A 23,360-nucleotide genomic window follows, 5' to 3' on the forward strand; every position below is an offset into this window, starting at 1 on the left:
TAACTGAACAAACTTTTCCTGAAGTTACTTGAATATCTGCTATGGATATTTTAGCATTTCTTTAGCCAGCAGCACTACATTACTATGTAAACATACAGTATCTATAGAGCCTCTACTACTTGTGGTTAGGCTTTGCAAAATAATGAAACGTAACTAACATATACACCGATCAGCCATAACATCATGACCACCTGCCTAATATTGAGTAAGTCCCCCTTTTGCCGCCAAAACAGCCCTGACCCGTCGAGGCATGGACTCACTAGACCTCTGAAGGTCTGCTGTGGTATCTGGCACCAAGCCGTCAGTAGCAGATCCTTTAAGTCCTGTAAGTTGCGAGGTGGGGCCTCCGTGGATCAGACTTGTTTGTCCAGCACATCCCACAGATGTTCGATTGGATTGAGATCTGGAGAATTTGGAGGCCGAGTCAACACCTCCAACTCGTTGCCATCCACATGATGTAAAAGAAAACGTGATTCATCAGACCGGGCCATCTTCTCCCATTGCTCCGTGGTCCAGTTCTGATGCTCATGTGCCCATTGTAGGCGCTTTTGGTCGGTGGACACGAGTCAGCACGGGGCACCCTGACAGGTCTGCAGCTACGCAGCCCCATACGCAACAAACTGCGATGCACTGTGTGTTCTGACACCTTTCTATCGGAACCAGCATTAACTTTTTCAGCAATTTGAGCTCCAGTAGCTCTTCTATTGGATCGGACAACACGGGCCAGCTTTCGCTCCCCACGTGCATCAATAAGCCTCGGGTCTGATCCTGTCGCCGGTTCACCGGTTTTCCTTCCTTGGACCACTTTTGGTAGGTCCAGACCACTGCAGACCGGCAACATCCCACAAGAGCTGCAGTTCTGGAGATGCTCTGACCCAGTCGTCTAGCCAGCACTATTTGGCCCTTGTCAAACTCGCTCACATCCTTATGCTTGGTCATTTTTACCTCCGCCAAGGCCGAAGGCCTAGGAAGGTTATGTTTTCACCGTTGTTGGTTTGTTGGTTTGTTTGTTGGTTTGTCCGGTTGGAGGATTACTCCAAAAGTCTGCGATGGATTTTAATGACATTTTTTGGAGGGGGGGTGTGTGGCACGATGAACAATCCATTCGATTTTGGTGGCAATCCGGATCATGATTTAGTTTGCTTTTAATAACTCCGCTCAGCCTGTGCATTAACACCACAAGCTTTAAGACATGGTCAGTGTAACTGATGACGCGTTCATGACGCGTCACCCAGCCTCTTTCCTTCTGTAATAAAAATAAATAAAAAATAAATGAATAATATACAGCGCAGGAAGAGGCAAAAAACCCACTGGGCTTATCTGATGCCTCCACCTAGAGACAAGATTAATATAAAGAAATAATATGACTACATAATAGTGATAACAAAACAATTAGGACAATATATATATATAATAACAACAATAACAATACAGTAAATATATCAAAAAAAGATAAGTGTGTGTGTGTGTGTGTGTGTGTGTGTGTGTGTGTGTGTGTGTGTGTGTGTGTGTGTGTGTTGCGTGGAAGTGTATGGTTAGTGTTTGTGAGGAAGATATTGATTTAAATATCTATAAAGACTTCTGGGAAATCGTAACCAAACAACATAAAAAATATAAAAAATATATAAACAGATACATGGACAACATGGGGAAAAGCAATTACAAAACAGCAATTAAATGACCTTTTAAGCAACTTTTGATTGAAACATTTGACAGATGAACAGTTTATTGATAGATGTGAAAAGCTACTCCATAATTTGGTTCCTCTAAATCTTATCGGAAATTGACCTCTACTAGTGAGGAATTTAGGAGGATAAAGATCATCCTCCTAAAGAGGCTAAGAGGGTTTCATCACCTCTGCTTGTTATCGAGTAGAGAGGTGCAGTATGTTTGCTTTTCCACCAGTTTAAAGAGGTCTGAAGCAGCAGCAGCAGTCCAGTCAGTGACTAAGGGTCATCTCCGGTAATGTGATAAACATCCTTCTCTCTCACACTCCGCCCACTGCACAGCTCCATGCAGCAGCAACAAGTCGTTCCCTTCTCTGAATCGCAAAAGGTAGGAAGGACCATGTGCATGCATAAACGACAATACTAGATTGTAACTTTTTTCGTGCATTTAAGAGTCCATGAAAACAAACACTGTCGAGATAATCTCTTTTTGTTGTTGTGATTTTTGCGAGTTGAACCAGCTGAAACAGTAACAGCTGTACTCGAGGATTGTTGTCACAGCCTGCAGACTCAGACTAAACAAGTTAAAGTTGTGATAGCAGGTTTAGTTGGCATTGCTTAAAGCATTTCAAAATCTCTGTCTGAACTTGTGTCTACATATTAACTCATGTTGAGGTGTGGCACAGATCCAACGTACACAGAAATGTCCTCATACCAGTTAGAGTAAACAAGAGGGCGCACTAGTGTCCATTATAGGAAGAACAATATGTTATCTTCTTATTCACATCTTTTCACACAGATAAAGCCTGCTGTAAATGTGTGTTGTGGTATGTGTATTGGTGTATTTGTGATGCATATTTTATTTTATTTCCATATTTATAGTGTATTGTGGTTTTATGATACTGAAAGCTGCAGCCTATATTGTATACTACACTGTACATGTAATAACCCAACTAGGGACAATAGTTGAAAATCCCCTTACAAAAATAAGTTTATTCAAGTGTGCTGTTAGTGTACTTCTTCTAAACTTTAATAAAGAGAGTGTACTTTCTGATTACTTTTTATGTACTTATCAGAGTTAAACTTAACAAAAAATACTTGGCTTATACCGACAAGTATACAGAAAAGTATACGTGGCTTATACTGAAAAGTACATTTGCATAAGTACTATAAGTTAACTTATAAGTTAACTTAAAGAAAGCTTGCAGTAAAAACTATTAAAATAATAGTTTACTGAGAGTATACTTTAAAGGGTACTTTCATAAACTAAAATGTGGGCTACAAGTATATAACTAGTAAACTAACTGTATACCTATAAGTTCACTTGAAGTATAGTTCATATTATAGTTGCAGTACAAAATACAACTTGGAGGTAAACTGGTTGTGTACTGTAAAGTTCTTACATGCAAAACTCTTACATTTAAAGTACACTTAAAAGTATACTTTTATAAACTAAAAAGTGGGCCAATTTAGTCCCAAGAAGTATTGAAGTAGTACACTTATACAAGTATACCACTAGTACATTGATATTAGTATACTTATTACAGAAAGTATACTTGGGAATATACTTGAACTATACTTAAGTTTACTTCATAAAATAAAGTTGAAGTACACTTATTTTTTGTACGGGCTAGCAGTAGAAAAACTCTGTGCAGCACATCAGTTTCATGCTCTGTATTGGAACTATGTTAAATTGCATTGTCCCTATTAAATAAAATAAATAAATTCAATTGAATACCGCAGTGGTTCTCAACCAGGGGTGCGGGGATCCCCAGGGGTCCTTGAGGGGAGTACCAGGGGGTCCCCAGGATAATGGGAAATAGTTTATTTTCAATATTTAATTCACTATAGAAGTGATCCAAATGTGAGTAAGAGTCATAAGAGTGACAGTTCTGATCATAGGTTTCACTTCCTCCACCGTTATCTCATCAACTGTAGTTGACATCTATAGGATTCTGGTCTTAATCATAAAAAAGATGAATTTTTCATCTTTTTTTTGCGTTATGTAAGTATAGTGACATGTTTTACTGTCAGGAAAAGATATTGGCCAATCTCAGGCACTCAGATAATAATCCTGTATATTGGTTTATAGACCTAACAGGGTGGAACATCTGGAGCAAAGTTGGACATAGCTCTGTGAGTGATCCAGATGTAGCTCACTAACCTTCTACACATAAACACAAACTTTTATAACTATGTCAAATATGTTTTAACATTATCTTGATCGGACCAACTTTAATCATAATTTAGCCGAACAGGGTGTAACTTTAAGAATGTGACAAACAGATTAAGATCATGAAACGTGAAAAAAAGACGAGTGAAAGTTTATGCTCACCCGAAATAACTCCTTTGAGTTCTCTCCAAAAAAAATATGGCACATCCTGAAGATTGTTTCAGTGGAATTGCAGTTTTGTTTTTTTTGTTGGGCGAGAAACTGCAAACTAACAGGGTGTAAAATGACTTCAGGGACACACAGTAAATTATGAAAATGGTTAAAAAAATAACTATAGTTCTTCATAATATAGTATATGTATATACTGTATATATATATATATACATATATACATGGCCTAAACATTAATTAAAGAATATTTTGCATATTTTATAATTTTATGGCTTCTAGTTTTTGTAGAAGTTGATTACTTTGCACTGGGGACATGGTCAAATCAAGCACATGTACCAAAAAAAGCTCAGTTTAGTAAAAAAAAAAAAAAAATTTAATGTGCATTATTCTTTGTTTATGTTATAAAGAAGACCTTAATCTATAATTTAAGCCATTTGTTATTAATATTTGACACATTTTAAAGAAAATATGAGGAAGTAATGCATGGGGACAGAAATGTTGCTGCATAACAGGAATGACCAATCTAACAACCAAAATATTTTCAGAAGCGAAATCTTATAAAATGGGGGTCTGCGACATAAAGAGTATGAATTTAGGGGTCCTTAACACAAAAAAAGGTTGAGAACAACAATCAACTCGCTCCATGAATGAGATATTTTTCATACTGATCTGGTTCATCTGGTTCTTCATCTTCACAGAGCTGAATTATGACTCGTCGTGTGGCAGTGATCGGAGGAGGTAGTTCAGGTCTGGCCTGTATCAAGTGCTGTCTGGATGAGGGGCTGGAGCCTGTCTGCTTCGAAAGCAGCGATGACATCGGTGGTCTGTGGAGGTTTAAGGTGGGTTTCACTATGTGCAGGTTCTTTTTAATTCCACAGTATATTTAGTAAGTTAGGATGATTATTGGTTGGCGTATGTTGTTATATTGCAGGAGAATCCAGAGCCAGACAGGGCCAGCATCTACCACTCTGTCATTATCAACACCTCCAAGGAGATGATGTGTTTCAGTGACTTTCCCATCCCTGCACACTTCCCCAACTACATGCACAACTCCCTCATCATGGATTACTTTCGGACGTACGCTGACCACTTCCAGCTCACCAAGCACATACGCTTCAATGTAAGATGAAATATTGTTTAGAGAGCAACACAACAAATGGTTAAATTATTAGAAAATAGATCCTACTCACCTAGTTTGTACTGTTATCGGCAAACTGTTTTCTGTTTCTGCCTTATCTGTTGTTCAGACCAAAGTCTTGCAGGTGAAGCAGAGATCAGATTTCTCTCATTCAGGCCAGTGGGACGTTGAGACGGAGAACAAGGATGGCAAAAAGGAGAAACACATTTTTGATGCTGTGATGATCTGTATTGGACATCACTGCCAACCCAACTTGCCACTGCAAGACTTCCCAGGTACCATTTACGGGCTGTAAATAACCTTCAGTGTACTCAACGACAAGTAGTGCTGATAGTGCTCCAGCAATATGAAGAGGAAATTATGTTATTTCAGAATCAACCTTTGACACAGTCTGAACTAGCCTGTAATGGTAACCCTGTACAATGTGGTTATATAATACTGTATCAGTAGAAAGCAGCACCACCCAAAGAGAACAATGTTGTCAGTAAAATGTCCTCAGCCTTCGCCTAAATTAGCTTCTTAGAGCTGTAATGTCTACAACAAATACAGTTTTCTTGTAGCAAAAGTAGAGAGACACTTTGTCCAGCAGTCACAAGTCTTTTTATTTTTATTTCCTCAGGAATTGACACTTTCAAGGGGAAGTACTTCCACAGCCGAGACTACAAGACTCCTGAGGAGTGGAGGAATAAAAAGGCTATAGTGCTTGGAATAGGAAACTCTGGAGGAGACATAGCAGTGGAACTGAGCAGAGTCACCAAGCAGGTTGGTTGGATGAGATATTTATCATCGTGTAACTTATTACATAAAGTTACTTTTGATTACTTTTCTAACAAATGTTTTAAACTGGGCAATAAAGCTGAAAAGACCTCAAACATAACCTTAAACCAGGCAGTGTAAAAGTCACAACAATACTCAACACTGATTAATGTCAAACTTTTATTAAATGTTCTTAAAAAAATAACATGAATTAAGATTGGAACTGAGCAACAGAATTAATTTTATATTCCATATAAAAGCTTTTTACTGAAAATAATATATCCGAATGTATCCCCTTTGTGATAACCAACATTTTGATTAGTAACTGTAACTTAATTACATGTTTTTTTTCTCAGTATCTGTAACTTATTACAATTACATTTATTTTGTAGTTTAATTACGTAACTCCCCAACACTGATTACAGGTAACCGAGCCACATACTTTAGTGAAATAATGTTGAAACAAACTGCACTTTACAGATATTTTGAGTCCACCTTATGGATGTTACATTTCTATATTAATGTTTCACATACAACATTTTGCAAACTATCAATATTTAATAAAGATTTCTAACGTACCAGCTCAATGACTGACTACCACTTCCACTACTTCTCTTCCCAGCTTTACCTGAGTACTCGAAGAGGAGCCTGGATTCTGAACCGAGTTGGGGACAACGGGCTTCCCTTTGATTTGCTTTTTAACAGGGTGGTGAATTCTCTGCAGAACATCATTCCCTTTGGGCTTTTCTGTCGTATCGGGGAGAACCTGCTCAACCAAAGATTCAATCACACTCTGTACAATCTCAAGCCAAAGCACAGGTACTGTATTTTTTTTTTTTTACAATTCTACTACACTACTACTAACTATTACAGCTATGGCGTAGCTTGACCCTGCAAATGGCAGACTCTCTGACTCTGTTTGCCCAGATGTTCATGGTCTCCAGACAATGGATCTGAACAACTATGATGCCTCCTCAACATTTCCTAGGGCCACAATCAGGACAGGAATTATTTTTGGTTTTCAAACTGTGAGGTTGAAGGCGAGGTGCGTAGGGAGAGAGCTGAGGCAAAGATACTGTGTGAGGTGAAATGGACAGGTGCATGCTGGTGTGCTAAAAACAACAGGAAGTCAGTTATTTTAGTCTGATAAAGAATAATTAACATGCAATAAATAGCATGTTCACTCTGTGCATCGTGTCTCATTTGGTGCTTCAGACTTTTGGTCTTGTTTTAATTCATATGTTCGCAGTATTCATCAAATTGTAGTAACATAACTAACCAGTCTGAATGTATATCTCAGGCTGTTCAGCCAACATCCGACAGTGAATGATGAGCTTCCCAACCGCATCCTATCTGGAACAGTTCAGGTGAAACCCAACATCCGCAGGTTTCAGGGGTCCAGTGTGGAGTTTGCTGACGGAAGTGTCGTGGAAGATGTCGAACTGGTGGTAGGTTATTTGTGAATACACACTTCTGTCCTCCTCAAACTTTCATAGATAACAGTATAGTTGGCTGTGACTTAGATGAGTCCGCTGTCTTGCAGGTGTTTGCCACAGGTTACAGGTTTTCCTTTCCATTCCTGGCCTCAAATGTGGCCTCAGTGTCTGAGAACAAAGCATCTCTGTACAAGTATGTGTTTCCTCCTGAGTTGGACCGCCCCACTCTGGCTATCATTGGTCTCGTGCAGCCACTGGGAGCCATTATGCCCATCTCTGAGATGCAGGCCCGATGGGCCACACGTGTCTTTAAAGGTAATACAGGTTGCAGCCTTTTATCATCACTCAGTCCTTTTACAGAAGTATTTTGCGTTTTAAGAAGACAAACCACCGTGTCGAAATGTCTCCTTTCAAACAGGCTGCATCAAGCTTCCCCCGGTGGCTTCCATGCTGAAAGATGTCCAGTGCAAGCAGGAGACAATGGCTAAAAGGTACTGCAGTGGATTCTCTCAACTTTGTGATTACTTGCGTGTTTTGGATCTAAAAGGCACCAAATCTTGTTATGCACAACGTGATATCTTTTTCAGGTATGTCTCCAGTCAGAGACACACCATCCAGGTTGACTATGTCAGCTACATGGATGAGATAGCAGTGCTGGTGGGGGTTCGACCCAACTTCCTGAAGCTGATGCTGACTGATCCCAGGCTGGGACTGAATGTGATTTTTGGTCCCAGTACTCCGTACCAGTATCGTCTCAGAGGGCCAGGGAAATGGGCTGGAGCCCGTCAGGCCATCCTCACTCAGTGGGAGAGAGTGTTTAAACCCATGCAGACCAGACCCTGTGATGATCCCAAACCCAAGAGATCGTTGATGTGGCCTCTGATCCTGTCAGCTGCTGCTGTGGGCTTAGCTGCCTACGTTAACAGGAACAACCTTTCACCTTTCCTACAGGACCCCACTGCACTGTTGGACAAGATAAAAGTTTACCTGCCTGCACAGTGATGTGCAATTCATGCTTGTTCCACTCATAAATGTGTTACTCATTTAACACATGTATCATACATGTATGCAGTTTTTACACTACCCCAACTTCTGAAACAGACAATATACTAAGATACATAAATCAATGATGACACCTTATGATGGCTTTAAAGGTCAACTGATGTAATACTATGCCAAACATATTCAACATATCTCTCTGTGATTGCTCGGACCCCGGTCTGGGATCTCTAACTTCTTGGCAAAGCATACCAGTTTTCAAATAGCTATTAATCTACTGTCATTGTCATATGATGTTTCCTGTTTTAGTTTGAAAGTCCACTCCTCTTGTGTCTTGTCTTGTTTTAATTCCTGCCTTTGTTTTTTTCCCGCCTGTGTGACAGTCCTCTTCAGAGTTTAATCTGTTCTTCATCCGCCCTGTTGGCACCTGTCCATCGTTATATCATTCCTTTCTTCTTTCTTTGTGTATTCACTCTCTCTGCTGTCCTTTTTCTTTTGTCAGTTCGTCTTTGTTGCCTTTGGTGCCACTTGCAGTTCTGTTCGTTTGTGATCTACCAGCTGTTCCTGCTTGTCTTTTTGGGAACCTTTTAGACTTTTATTTGATTGAAAGTATCTTGATTGAATCTGCAAGTCTATTACTCTGCATTTGGGTCCTCCCTGCTTGTGCTGCTCCCTGCACTGTGACAGTACCGTCCTGTACCCGCACCTGTTTCGTCTGATTCCCGGTAAACCCACCAGCCTTCTGTCCCCGACCTTTTTGATCTCTCGAGATCTGCTTCTGCATTCTTGGTTCCTGTTTGCCTTGGTGTTTCCGTCCGCCGCCGACGCTACAGTGTGAGTGTTCCCATCTACTTACCTGTGGTTTTCTGGTGGTCTAGAGACTCTCACTGTGTCACCACACTCGTCCTTGTGTGTGTGTTCTGTGAGTGCCTACCTGCTGGCTTCCAGATCCTCTGCCTGGCTTCAACTTAGCTTCTGCCTGTCCCCTACAAGCTTGTCTGCTTGGACTGTTTGCCTACCTGGTTTCAGATCCTCTGCCTCCACGACTACGTCTCCTGCCTGCTCCTCTACGGTACCGTTGCCTTTACCTGAACTGAATTTTGTGTGTGTTAGGGATTCATTGTTGGATTGTTGAACTGCAATGTGTGTTGCTTTACCTGCCCTGCTTTGTAACTGCTGAGTTTGGTATTAAAAGTCCTTCCCAACTGTTTCTGGTCTCCTTTGTGCTGCAATTGGGTCCTACCTCTACCTGTTACATTTTAAGACAAAACGCTTTCTTTTTCCCTAAACTTAAAGCTGCAGTGGGTAGAAATGGAGCAAATATGATTTAAAAAAATATATGTTTTTATAAAACAGTCACTATATCCTGACAGTAGTGCATGAGACAGGTAATCTGAAAAAAATCATGTGCCTCTGTGTCCTCCGGTGTCCTCTGGTGCTGCTGATGGCATCTGCAAGATTTCACAGACCAGAGGAAGCTGATCTGAGATCAGATCAGAGCTGATCTTGGGTCAGCCGTCCAGCTGCTGTGTATGAGAGTCACGAGTTAATCACTCGCGAACTGCGATCAAACGATCAAACTAGGCAGCACTGATGAAATATGAATCAAAATTCTGTTATTGTAATGCATATTTCCCACCTCAAATATTTTCAGAAATATCTTATTTACCTGTAAAATGAGAAAGATTGTGACCCAGAAAGTGACCCCTACTGACCCACATCTATGATGCTTATAGCGAGCAATAACGGCCATTTAATAATGGCCTGATAACAGTCGAAACATGTACTTTAAAAGTATTCTTGTTGGTGTCCATGAACACATCTTCTTGTTTACATTATAAACATTTTACTGATCTGGTTCATCTGGCTCTTCAGCTTCACAGAGCTGAAGTATGACTCGTCATGTGGCAGTGATTGGAGGAGGTAGTTCAGGTCTGGCCTGTATCAAGTGTTGTCTGGATGAGGGGCTGGAGCCTGTCTGCTTCGAAGGCAGCGATGACATCGGTGGTCTGTGGAGGTTTAAGGTGGGTCGCACTTTCATTTACTCATAGAGTACATTTAGAAAGTGATGATGAATATATTCCTTCTTCCTGGCTGTTATTATTGCAGGAGAATCCAGAGCCAGACAGGGCCAGCATCTACCACTCTGTCACCATCAACTCCTCCAAGGAGATGATGTGTTACAGTGACTTTCCCATCCCTGCACACTTCCCCAACTACATGCACAACTCCCTCGTCATGGACTACTTTCACATGTATGCTGACCGCTTCCAGCTCACTAAGCACATACGCTTCAATGTAAGGATGCTTCACTGACTTATATGACTCTGTCCATGAAATGATGTTGCATAATTCAAGATGACATTCAGGACACGCAACTGTATTAGTTTAACTGTGTCTGCTTCTCTGTTGTTCAGACCAAAGTCTTGCAGGTGACGCAGAGATCAGATTTCTCTCATTCAGGCCAGTGGGACGTTGAGACGGAGAACAAGGATGGTGAAAAGGAGAAACACATTTTTGACGCTGTGATGATCTGTATTGGACGTCACTGCCGTCCCAACTTGCCACTGCATGACTTCCCAGGTACCATTTATTACGGGCTTTTAAAAAAACAAAGTTCACTCAAGGACATTTTGTGCTATACGTTGTGAGAAATGTGATTTATGAGTCAACCTTTGGGCACATTAGGAGCACCTTCTGGATAGGCCTAACCTTGTCATATCTATTAGGGTTGCATAATAACAAAACTATGTGGGGTATCCACCACATACTGAACTTAGTGAATAAGTCGTTATCTTATCTTCACTCTTGTATGAAATTTGTTATGGAAGTCACTCAGTGATCCATAATGTTGCTTACCACTGTTCTGATTGCATAAAAAAGTAAAAGATTTTAATTCCAATTTTATGCACATGGTGGTGTGTTCTTTATACTATGACAGTTTTCCTAAAATTAGATTTTAAAAAATCGCAGTATATCGCCTTGCTTACAGTATCGCAATATATTGCAATATATTGAATCGTAACCCCCGTATCATGATACGTATCGTAACACCAGAGTCTTGCCCTATTTACTCCTACATACCAGTGGTTCCCAGCCTTTTTGGCTTGTGACCAAATGAAGCTGTGTCTACTTGCAAACCCCCGTCTCAGGATGCAAATGTCAATGAGTGTTAGAGGTCTAATATATCCACTATTTCAGAGGAAAAAAAGCAAAGATCGGAGACAAATCAGAATTAAATGGTTTTTCCTCTTCCCTATCCCATTATCACATTTTTAAAAGTTGGCAAATGTGACTATTTTCAATGTTTTATAACCTATGAAGCAGAGAGGCATTAATCTATTTATTGTAAGTGGCTTTGGATAAAAAAATAAATAAAAATGTAATGCATTCTGACTGATTGTCACAAATCCATCATCTCAGGAATTGACACTTTCAAGGGAAAGTACTTCCACAGCCGAGACTACAAGACTCCTGAGGAGTGGAGGGATAAAAAGGTTGTAGTGCTTGGAATAGGAAACTCTGGAGCAGACATAGCAGTGGAACTGAGCAGAGTCACCAAGCAGGTTGGGCAGTTATTGATCATCAGAGGCACACCCCATAAAACTTTGATATCTTAACCTAAACACAGTGCTTGCATGATGATTTACTTCTTGTATCTTATATTTACAGCTGTATCTAAGCACTCGGAGGGGAGCCTGGATCGCAAATCGAGTTTCAGACAATGGTCTTCCCCGTGATATGCTGAACAACAGGATGACAGATTTTGTGCGCCGGATCCTTCCCTTTGAATTACTCTGCAGCGTGGCAGAAAGAAAAGTCAACCAAAGATTTGATCACAGTCTGTACAACTTGAAGCCAAAGTACAGGTATGGCAGCAACAGCGCAGCTTAGTGGCAGACATGGCTTTTGTGTTATGAAATGTTTTATGACCGACATGCTTGCAGTATTACTTATCAGTCTGAATATATATCTCAGGTTGCTCAGACAACATCCCACACAGAGCGATGAGCTTCCCAACCGCATCCTATCTGGGACAATTCAGGTGAAACACAACATCCGCAGGTTTCAGGGGTCCAGTGTGGAGTTTGCTGATGGAAGTGTCGTGGAAGATGTCGACCTGGTGGTAGGTTTAATTAGGGTGAATTAAGAGTGAAGGGTGTGTTGATATTGTAGCCGTGTGCCTTGGGTTCGTCTAACTGATATAATATAAAAATAACAAACGCCGTGGTGAATGAGCAGTGAGCAGCAACGGCCGCCAGCTTTATTCAATTCTCCTGTAATACAACAACCGACCCGTAACGGAAGCTCCCCCCACTCGTCTTCCTGCCCTACGGCAGAAAAGGACCAAACATCTTCTTCGCCAAAATACAGTTTAACCCATAAACAAGTGTAGGAGAGTCTGTTACAATATTGGCACATTCCAGGCTCTGGCCAAGAACCTTAACTTGGGTGTTGTTTCCTGCTTCCACTATCTTCCTTCATCTTGTCCTCACTCCAATTGTTGTATTTTGTCCTTGCTGTTTGTTTGTTCTTTCCTTGAGCTCTCCCTCTTGTCGTCTTCCTGCATCTCTCTCCCTTTCTTACTGGTGCCTCTGCAATAGACTAATCAGGATTAGTTAGGTATGGGTTAAGAGGTCAAGGCTAAACTAGTGTATTAGGTTAAACTTGGTGCAAAATCCAGCTAGTCCATGAACATTTTTGTGGTTGATTAGGGCAGGGGTTCTCAGCCTGGGGGTCGAGACCCCCAAGGGGATCACACATGAGTTTCTGACGGGGGATTTCTGGCGGTCAGGAGGAGCGAAAAAGTCACATAACACATCAAAAATCCACAGTGCCTGGAGCACATTGGACAATGCCTAGGCGCTAGCTGTTTCAACTCAACTAAACTCACAAGTCACGAACACCAACCTGATTATTCTGCGGTGTTGCGACTTGAAAAGGTTGAGAACCACTGGATTAGGGGTCCGCACACACTAATGTAGAGAAAACAGAGCATACACAGTTCACACAGTTGCAAGGTTGATCATTTTCTTCATTAGTAAAGCTAGCACTGTCACAATCACCCAAAACCATGCTGTCCCATTCACGAAACTGTGTTTAGGTGAATGGGACAAAAAAAAACTATATCCAAAAATAGAAACATGATATTAACAATTTTTTATTGATTTTGTTGCAGTAGTACATCATATTCATGTTTCCATCAAAGGTTTGTGCAATATATTAGCTATGACAATTTTACGACCTTTCGATGAAAACAAGCTAAAGCTTATGTCATTTTCCTCACCTCATGCTTTGCAGGGTTAACTTCCTGTTTGATGCTTGCCCCTCCCCCCTACATGATGTCACACCGAGGAGGGCATGCAAATTTGATTATGTGGTTTCATAGCTAGGGCTCAGCAAAAAAAACTTTTTATTTTCACTCATCAGGTGAGAAAATAAACCCTGAATAGTAATACTGTCCCAATCACCCTTAATTCACCTAAAAGCGTCCCTGTCTTGCAGGTGTTTGCCACAGGTTACAGGTTTTCCTTTCCATTCCTGGACTCACATGTGGCCTCAGTGTCTGAGAACAAAGCATCTCTGTACAAGTATGTGTTTCCTCCTGAGTTGGACCACCCCACTCTGGCTATCATTGGTCTCGTGCAGCCACTGGGAGCCAGTATGCCCATCTCTGAGATGCAGGCCCGATGGGCCACACGTGTCTTTAAAGGTAATACAGGTTCTCAAGAGCTTGTGCTCCAAACTCCTTCCTTTACAGAAATACATTGAGTATAAGAAGCCAATGCACTCACCATGGCTCTCATTATAAACAGGCAGCGTCAAGCTTCCCTCAGTGGCTTCCATGCTAAAAGATGCCCAGTGCAAGCAGGAGACAATGGCTAAAAGGTAGAATTGTGGCTTTTCTTAACTTCATGATTGTCTGTTTTGGATATAAAAGGCACCAAATCTCGGGTCTCTTTTTCAGGTATATCACCAGTCACAAACACCCCATCCTGGTTGATGTCAGCTACATGGATGAGATAGCAGAGCTGGTGGGGGTTCAACCCAACTTCCTGAGGCTGCTGCTGACTGATCCCAGGCTGGGACTGAATCTGTTGCTCGGTCCCAGTACTTCGTACCAGTATCGTCTCAGAGGGCCAGAGAAATGGGATGGAGCCCGTAAGGCCATCCTCACTCAGTGGGAGAGAGTGGCTCAACCCATGCAGACCAGGCCCTGTTATGGTCCCAAACCAAAGAGATCGTTTGTGTGGTCTCTGATTCTGTCAGCTGTTGCTGTGGGCTCGGCTGCCTACAACCTTCCAGCTTTCCTGCAGGACCCCACTGCACTGTTGGACAAGATAAAAGTTTACCTCTCTGCTCAGTAATGTGCAATTCATGCTTATTTCACTCACAAATGTGTTACTGGTTTAACCTTCTGACACCCACAATAGACCCATTTTTGTCACACACATTTATCATACATGAACACAGTTATCAATTTATGACAATTTATTAAGATACATAAATCAATGATGCCACCTCATGATGGCTTTAAAAAGGCCAACTGATGTTATACTATGCCAAACATATTCAACATGTCCCACTATATCAGTGGTTCTCAAACTGTGGTACGCGTACCACCTCTCTGTAGTGGTACGCGGAGGAATCTCTGAAATATTTTTTTGAAATTAAAGGTCCCATATTATAAAAAAGTGAGATTTCCATGTTTTTTTATTATAAAGCAGGCTTAAGTAATATATATAAATACTGTGAAAGTATCGAAACACTCAATCCACAGGGAAATACACACAGCCCGTATTCAGAAACTCTGCATTTGAAACAACCTGTCAGGATTTCTGCCCATTTGTGATGTCACGAATATACAATATTTAGACCCTTGACACAATTTTAAACGTAAATGGTTTGAGCAGACTTTGGCATCTCATTACTGCTCACTCGTATCGGCATGCTCCAGTCCTGGAGAAGATCATGGTTCAGCAGCAATATTTCAAGAAAAAGCTGTGAGTGAGTCACTTTGTTCTCCACCTGGATGTTGTCCAGTTCCTGAAAACCATGTCTGTTGGCTACAAACCTGCTTCCCCATCAGCTTAACTCCAGCATGCTTGCCACCACCATGCTACTCTTCAGCCTGCACCCGGGCCTACTTACAGCCAGCCTACCTCCCAGTCTATGAGGCTTGGCTTTGTGGGTCTGCCACCAGCACGGGAGGTCCTCGAAGCTTCCACCCAAACTCCCAGGCTTCATCCCGAGAAACCCAGAGTTTCTTTCGATATTGTTACCACCATGCCAGGTTCTTCCAATGCCCGTCCTGGCTGCTCCTCAGCCTGCTAGCATCCAGCCTGCTAGCTTCTTTTGTGATGGAGATTTCTGAGGAGATTTAGTGTCTATGACAACCAGTAGGCCTAAAACTCCCAAACAGCCTCGGAGTCACCAGTGGGGTTTAATGCAGGACACATTGCACCCTGCAGGAAAAGCGGTTTATGTGCACTTGGTCATTCACCTTAAGGGACCTGTGGGAGTGAATAGATTTTCCATTCCATGCATGCGCTAACTATGTGCTAAAGGTCATATTACATGTGAATCAGTACCCTGAATTATTCCTCCGACTGCTCTCAATCTGTGCAAGAGTGAGCTTTCTGTTTTTGCATCATAACAGGTAAGGGCAGGATTGCATGGAAAGATTGTAAAATTGGATTTGATTGATTTGGTTTTAAATGCCTGCTAAGTTTTGTTTCTCATTGATTTTGGGAGGAATCAGCTTTATGCAAGCTCAAAGTGACACATTCGATGCATTGTGTGACCCAGTTGAATTTTACTTTGTTTTTCTCCTATGATTTGAATATTTGATCATGCATATTGGTTTGATTTCAAGTAGCATGCAATCTTATAAATTACAATACTTAGCCCAAATGATCTTTATCTATTATCTGTGCAATTTGACAGAACTTTGATCTTAATTACTTTTCACATTCAGAAATATATTTTCCGTGGACACACTTCATGTGCCTCCGAGAGCGCTTACGTGTTTATGTAAGTTTAGTTTATTGCATTTATTTGTCAGAAGACATGTACAAAAAACATTAATCTCATACAAGGAGACATGTTGTATTGTACAAGATTTAGCTACTAGCTAAATTCCACATACTGTATTTCAGTTTCTTGATGTCTTATGATATTTAATGTGACATTAACAAGCAAATTATAGTCTCTTTGTTCATGCTGCATGTGTTGTTAGCCCAAATAGAATAGATCGTTATCAGAGATCTAACCTATTTTGTTTACAGTCACACCTAAATCTTTCCTACAGATGTTTAGTCACAATGCCACATGCTTCGATTAAGTATTTTCCTAGATAAACATATTCCTCTGAAGAGGAATCAATCTAATAGCTTCAAGGGGCGGCTCAGGATTTGTACCAAGCCACAATAAAAATCTATTGTTTGTGGTCATAAAAGCATCAAATAGCTGAGCTCATGAGGGCATCTGCTGCTGTTGTACATTGACATTATATGACCAAGGTTATATATTTTGTGGGGTGTGATTTATTCAAAACTGTTCTTCAACATGTTACTAAACTGGTTGCATAGTTACATAATTATATACATATACTTATTAAGAATTCTAGTAGATCAGACATCTAAGTAATCTATACTGAAAGTAGACCACAGGTCTGCAGTCCACAACAGGAAAGAATCTTGGTGCTGACCAACTTTAATGTTGTTTGTAGCTCGATGCAAGCATCTTCTTGTTTCTAGATGGGAAATTTTTTAGACTAATCTGGTTCATCCTTCACAGAGCTGAAGTATGGCTCGTCGTGTGGCAGTGATTGGAGGAGGTAGTTCAGGTCTGGCCTGTATCAAGTGTTGTCTGGATGAGGGGCTGGAGCCTGTCTGCTTTGAAAGCAGCAATGACATCGGTGGTCTGTGGAGGTTTAAGGTGGGTCGCACTTTCTTTTACTCAAAGAGTACATTTAGAAAGTGATGATGAATATATTCCTTCTTCCTGGCTGTTATTATTGCAGGAGAATCCAGAGCCAGACAGGGCCAGCATCTACCACTCTGTCATCATCAACACCTCCAAGGAGATGATGTGTTACAGTGACTTTCCCATCCCTGCACACTTCCCCAACTACATGCACAACTCCCTCATCATGGACTACTTTCACATGTATGCTGACCACTTCCAGCTCACCAAGCACATACGCTTCAATGTAAGGATGCTTCATTAACTTATATGAATATGTACCTGAAATGATGTTGCATAATTCAAGATGACTTTCAGGAGATGCAACTGTATCAACAAGTTTTAACACCTAGTTTAACATAGTTTTGTGTCTGCCTCTCTGTTGTTCAGACCAAAGTCTTGCAGGTGAAGCAGAGATCAGATTTCTCTCATTCAGGCCAGTGGGATGTTGAGACGGAGAACAAGGATGGTGAAAAAGAGAAACAGATTTTTGATGCTGTGATGATCTGTATTGGACATCACTGCCACCCCAACTTGCCACTGCAAGACTTCCCAGGTACCATTTATTACGGGCTGTTGAAAAAAACTTCACTCATAAAGCATGAGACGAAAATTATGATAATTTCATTTATGAATCTACCTTGGGCACAATAGGAGCACCTTTTGGATAGGCTGCACCTTGTCATATCTATTGTGGTTGCATAACAATAACAAGTATGTGGGGCAGCCACCAAAGAAAGAAAGAAAGAAATTTGTGAATGAGTCGTTATCTTATCTTCTGTCCTGTATGAAATTTGTCTTAGAAGTGTCTCAGTGATCCATAATTGCTTACTACATACCATTGGGCAATCTCGGGTCATAAAAGTGAAGCCAATGCTGAAGTGCATTAAACCGGCATTCTTTCTAACAGCCAGCAGGGGGCGACTCCTCTGGTTGCAAAAAGAAGTCTGATTGTATAGAAGTCTATGAGAAAATTAGCCTACTTCTCACTTGATTTATTACCTCAGTAAACATTGTAAACATGAGTTTATGGTCTCAATCGCTAGTTTCAAGCTTTCTTCAATTCAGCATGATGTTCATTTAGTAAATTATGGTCCCATTTAGAGTCAAAGTGAGTTAGTGACCCTTTAAAATTAAGCCATGACTACTTGCAACCCCCTGCGAATGTCAATGGGTGTTAGGGGTCTAAAATATCCATTATTTCACATGGGGAAAAAAAAGATCAGTCGAATAAAATGTTTTTTCTTCTTTCCAATCACATTATCACATTAGGAGATTTTGGCAAATGTGACTATTTTCATAGTTTTCTGAAATGTTTTATACCTGTGTGTCTGAAACAATCAAAGTTTCTTTGAATGCTTTTGTTATGTTTTTAAAATGTTTCATAGCATCTTGTTGAAACCAGAGCACGGGTTAGTTCAAAAACTTTTTAAAAATTTTAATTACCCATACCAATGTATTAAAAACTTGGCTTTGTTGCTTTGGATAAAAAGAAAGTCTGCCAAATGAACGTAATTTAATGTTTAAAATGTAATGCATTCTGTCTGATTGTCACAAATCTGTCCTCTCAAGCATTGACACATTCAAGGGAAAGTACTTCCACAGCCGAGACTACAAGACTCCTGAGGAGTGGAGGGATAAAAAGGTTGTAGTGCTTGGAATAGGAAACTCTGGAGGAGACATAGCAGTGGAACTGAGCAGAGTCACCAAGCAGGTTGGGCAGTTATTGATCTTTGATGTCTTAACCTAAACACAGTGCTTGCATGATGATTTTCTTCTTGTATCTTATATTCACAGCTGTATCTAAGCACTCGGAGGGGAGCCTGGATCGCAAATCGAGTTTCAGACAATGGTCTTCCCGGTGATATGTTGTACAACAGGATGTCAATTAAAGTGCGCCGGATCCTTCCCTTTGAATTACTCTGCAGCATGAAAGAAAGAAAAGTCAACCAAAGATTTGATCACAGTCTGTACAACTTGAAGCCAAAGCACAGGTATGGCAGCAACAGCGCAGCTTAGTCGAAGACATGGTTTTTGTACTATGAAATGTTTTATGACCTACATGCCAGCAGTATTACTTATCAGTCTGAATGTATATCTCAGGTTGTTCAGCCAACATCCGACAGTGAATGATGAGCTTCCCAACCGCATCCTATCTGGAACAGTTCAGGTGAAACCCAACATCCGCCGGTTTCAGGGGTCCAGTGTGGAGTTTGCTGACGGAAGTGTCGTGGAAGATGTCGACCTGGTGGTAGGTTATTTGTGAATACACACTTCTGTCCTCCTCAAACTTTCATAGTTGGCCTGTAGTGTGTGATGAGTCCGCTGTCTTGCAGGTGTTTGCCACAGGTTACAGGTTTTCCTTTCCATTCCTGGCCTCAAATGTGGTCCCAGTGTCTGAGAACAAAGCATCGCTGTACAAGTATGTGTTTCCTCCTGAGTTGGACCGCCCCACTCTGGTTATCATTGGTCTCGTGCAGCCACTGGGAGCCATTATGCCCATCTCTGAGATGCAGGCCCGATGGGCCACACGTGTCTTTAAAGGTAAAACAGGTTCTGTAAATACATTTTCAAGAGCTTGTGCTCCAAACACTTTCCTTTACAGAAATACATTGAGTATAAGAAGCCAATTCACTCACCATGGCTCTCATTTTAAACAGGCAGCACCAAGCTTCCTGCAGTAGCTTCTATGCTAAAAGATGTCCAGTGCAAGCAGGAGACAATGGCTAAAAGGTAGATTTGTGGGTTTTCTTAACTTCATGATTGTCTGTTTCAGCCTGTTCTTATCCCAGGGCATCAAATACCGATGCTTTGTCACGGCAGTCTGCGTTTGATACCGCTGCACACCCTTTAGCGTCGGTATGAGACGCACCAGGCTTTCCATTAACTACAATGTAAACTCATCACACAGGCCAAAACAAAAACTGACATTCTGGATAGGACTGGAAATTTCAAAGGAGAACATACTGGTTGTAGCATTGTTGTCGGAGAAGCCAGTATTTCAATTCAGCATGTTTCCTTAATCTCCGATGACATATCATGGTAATTTCATGATTTATAACATCAAATATACTACATATTGGTCCTTTAAGCACGTGCTTACTGTGACCGCAAAGTGACGTCGAGGGGTCTGACAAAGCGTCAGTATATGACGAGTTCGGATGAGAATGTGTTGTCTATTTTGGATCTAAAAGGAACCAAATGTTATTCACAACATGGCATCTTTTAGGTACGTCACCAGTCAGAGACACACCATCCAGGTTGACTATATCAGCTACATGGATGAGATAGCAGCGCTGGTGGGGGTTCGACCCAACCTCCTGAGGTTGCTGCTGACTGATCCCAGGCTGGCGCTGAATGTGATGTTCGGTCCTGCTACTCCGTACCAGTATCGTCTCAGAGGGCCAGGGAAATGGGCTGGAGCCCGTCAGGCCATCCTCACTCAGTGGGAGAGAGTGTTTAAACCCATGCAGACCAGACCCTGTGATGATCCCAAACCCAAGAGATCGTTTATGTGGCCTCTGATTCTGTCAGCTGCTGCTGTGGGCTTGGCTGCCTACGTTAACAGGAACAAACTTCCAGCTTTCCTACAGGATCCCAGTGTACTGTTGGACAAGATAAAAGCTTACCTGCATGCACACTGATGTGCAATTCATATTCAATCTGATGTCATTATAGCTGTATAATACATGCTGACTGGCTGGGAGATCTAATAATCAGTATAGATAACATAAATACAATTAAAAAAATTAAAATAGAGGAGAGAAAGTTCACAGCTCATTAAGTGTTAATGAGGTAACACATTAGCAAGCAGCAGTGTTTAAATGTTCAGTCCGTGTTTGGTCATTTAAACTGAGGTGATGTATTATATTTCATTCGCTTATAGGTAAAATCTTGATCTAGAAAAGATGTAATAAGTTCAGCTGTGGAATAATGGTGTAAAATATACACTATTTCCCTCATTTCAATGTAAAACAAAAGGGAAATACTCAAGTAAAAGTACTTCAAAATTGTAATCAAGCACAGCAAATGTACAGGACTTTGCACCTTTGGCAGGTTCTATGTCATTACTCCGTCTCCAGGATGGACCTTTAACTACAGTAAGATAGTGCACATTGGTGAATGATGCCACCTAATGGCAGCTCCAGAGCCAAGCTGATGTTTGGCTTGAAAAAACTATGTGAAGCGATGTATTGTATAGTGATTTTTGTGTGTCACATCATCATACTGGCATTGTGTGATTAAGGTCGGATCTCTTTAGAATCTCATGTAGTCAAAGTCAGTAGTTTTCTTTCTTTTTAAAGATGACAAATGTGTGGTACAATCAAAAATAAAGACATGAAATTAAAAATCAACAATGAATATGGAGCACTGCATGATGTTCAGCACATTCAAATTTTTTAACATAAATATTTCAGACCTGTTTCATAGTGATAAACAGAAACACATTTTATATCATGTTAAAACCAATGTCCTAATGACATTTAAAATTACCAGTATAATGCTGACTTTCAGAAAGTGCTTCAACTTTAAAATGAAGAACTTATTGCTTCTTATTCCAATCATTGGCAGAAAGCTCTGAACAAATTACAACAGAAGTTATCATGACAGTGTTGCAAAACACATTATAGCAATTAAGCAATTAAGTAATTAAAAACACATCATAGTAATTAAGTAATTAAGCAATTAAGTAATTCATTATTTCAGGAATAGATAGAAATATAGATAGATAAATAGATAGATAGATGGATAGATAGATAGATAGATAGATAGATAGATAGATAGATAGATAGATAGATAGATAGATAGATAAATAAACAGATAGATAGATAGATAGATAAATAAATAAATAAATAAATAGATAGATAGATAGAGAGATAGATAGATACTTTAAACTGTATTTTATCAGTCTTTAAACTTACCGCTCCTCGTGCACCACCGGTAGACCCCGGAAGAAGAATCATGCACGCGTGACTCGTTAACATTTGGGTTGCCAGGTTTGCTCATGCCTATGATAAGAATGTTATTTGAGGGATGTCAAAGACTTTACATATATGTGAGGATATATTTTGTTAATTCATGCTGTGTTTGTGTGGTTGCACACCTTCAACACCTCGGCTACCAAACTGTTAACTTTGAGTGTATCAAGTTACACTACATGTATCCTACCACTCACAAAATTAGTCAATGCCCTGATCAAGCCCCACCGAGTTTTTTTTTGCACCTCTCCATCACATTTGCTTTTGTTTATGTAATATCAACGTGTTCCTTTTTTATATCTGTAAACAAATTTAAAAAAAAATATTTGAGATTTTGTGCAGGATGCCATTATAAATATAGCTGAATCTCGGTGACTGACCCTTCTTTCAATGAGACATGTTTGGTGACAGATGTGTGACTGAGGAAATTGCTTAGCTGACAAATTTGAATTTAATTTAGTTTATTAGTTTAATTTAATTTAATAAAGTGCCTTTCTTCTTCTTCTTCTTCTTCGTAAAAGATAATAATGCATACAGTGCACTTTCATAGCCTAAGCTACTGGAGTTACCCTGCACTATACTCATTTTTAACAGTTTTCTTCATCTCCTTGTATTTTTATATCTGGTATATGTTTTTGTACTTTGTACTTTGCACTACTAACTTTTTTACTGCCTTTTGCTAACATGTTTTGCACTATGGAACTGTGATGCTGGAAACTTGAATTTCCCTCGGGAACAATAAAGTTACTATCTATCTATCTATCTATCTATCTATCTATCTATCTATCTATATAGATGTCTACTAGTGTGTGTAATCTTATCTTTTTCTTTATTTTTTCTCTCTTCACCATCCTTTTTAATAATTTATTCTCTTTTTAAAATTGATTAAGGTATGCATTGGAGATTGCCCTGATCAAGCCCCAACGAGGTTTTTTTTGTACCTCTCCATCACATTTGTTGTTGTTTATGTAATATCAACTTATACCTTTTTTTTATATGTGTAAACAAATTTAAAAAAAATAAAATAAAATTGTGATTTTCAGATTCAGAATCTGAATCAGAATCAGAATCGTG

At 40.3% G+C, this 23,360-nt stretch overlaps 3 protein-coding genes across 4 annotated transcripts; all 3 read left to right on the forward strand.

Moving 5' to 3' along the window:
- The first annotated feature begins 1,916 nt into the window (after positions 1 to 1,916).
- LOC141768048 (flavin-containing monooxygenase 5-like) lies at positions 1,917 to 15,035 on the forward strand. Its single transcript, XM_074635940.1, has 10 exons — positions 1,917 to 2,055; positions 10,216 to 10,364; positions 10,450 to 10,638; positions 10,758 to 10,923; positions 11,764 to 11,906; positions 12,013 to 12,209; positions 12,319 to 12,466; positions 13,846 to 14,053; positions 14,157 to 14,229; positions 14,309 to 15,035. Exons 2-10 carry the CDS (start codon positions 10,233 to 10,235, stop codon positions 14,706 to 14,708), a joined length of 1,656 nt encoding a protein of 551 aa, XP_074492041.1. The 5' UTR covers positions 1,917 to 2,055; positions 10,216 to 10,232; the 3' UTR covers positions 14,709 to 15,035.
- On the forward strand, positions 1,975 to 8,464 carry LOC141768046 (flavin-containing monooxygenase 5-like). 2 transcript variants are annotated; one of them, XM_074635937.1, is made up of 10 exons: positions 1,975 to 2,055; positions 4,710 to 4,850; positions 4,943 to 5,131; positions 5,259 to 5,424; positions 5,769 to 5,911; positions 6,528 to 6,724; positions 7,206 to 7,353; positions 7,449 to 7,656; positions 7,760 to 7,832; positions 7,929 to 8,464. In XM_074635937.1, the coding sequence occupies exons 2-10, from the start codon at positions 4,719 to 4,721 to the stop codon at positions 8,341 to 8,343; spliced, it is 1,671 nt and encodes a 556-aa protein (XP_074492038.1). In that variant the 5' UTR covers positions 1,975 to 2,055; positions 4,710 to 4,718; the 3' UTR covers positions 8,344 to 8,464. The 2 variants fall into 2 exon arrangements, with proteins under 2 accessions (XP_074492038.1, XP_074492037.1); XM_074635936.1 differs by lacking the exon at positions 1,975 to 2,055 and having other exon boundaries at positions 4,678 to 4,850.
- A 2,073-nt stretch (positions 15,036 to 17,108) lies between the features above and the next one.
- LOC141768047 (flavin-containing monooxygenase 5-like) lies at positions 17,109 to 21,669 on the forward strand. Its single transcript, XM_074635939.1, has 9 exons — positions 17,109 to 17,280; positions 17,366 to 17,554; positions 17,698 to 17,882; positions 18,880 to 19,021; positions 19,105 to 19,301; positions 19,411 to 19,558; positions 19,644 to 19,851; positions 19,968 to 20,040; positions 20,537 to 21,669. The coding sequence occupies exons 1-9, from the start codon at positions 17,149 to 17,151 to the stop codon at positions 20,949 to 20,951; spliced, it is 1,689 nt and encodes a 562-aa protein (XP_074492040.1). The 5' UTR covers positions 17,109 to 17,148; the 3' UTR covers positions 20,952 to 21,669.
- The last annotated feature ends 1,691 nt before the right edge of the window (positions 21,670 to 23,360 follow it).

Source organism: Sebastes fasciatus, chromosome 5, assembly GCF_043250625.1.
Source record: "Sebastes fasciatus isolate fSebFas1 chromosome 5, fSebFas1.pri, whole genome shotgun sequence".
Classification (NCBI taxonomy): Eukaryota; Metazoa; Chordata; class Actinopteri; order Perciformes; family Sebastidae; genus Sebastes; species Sebastes fasciatus.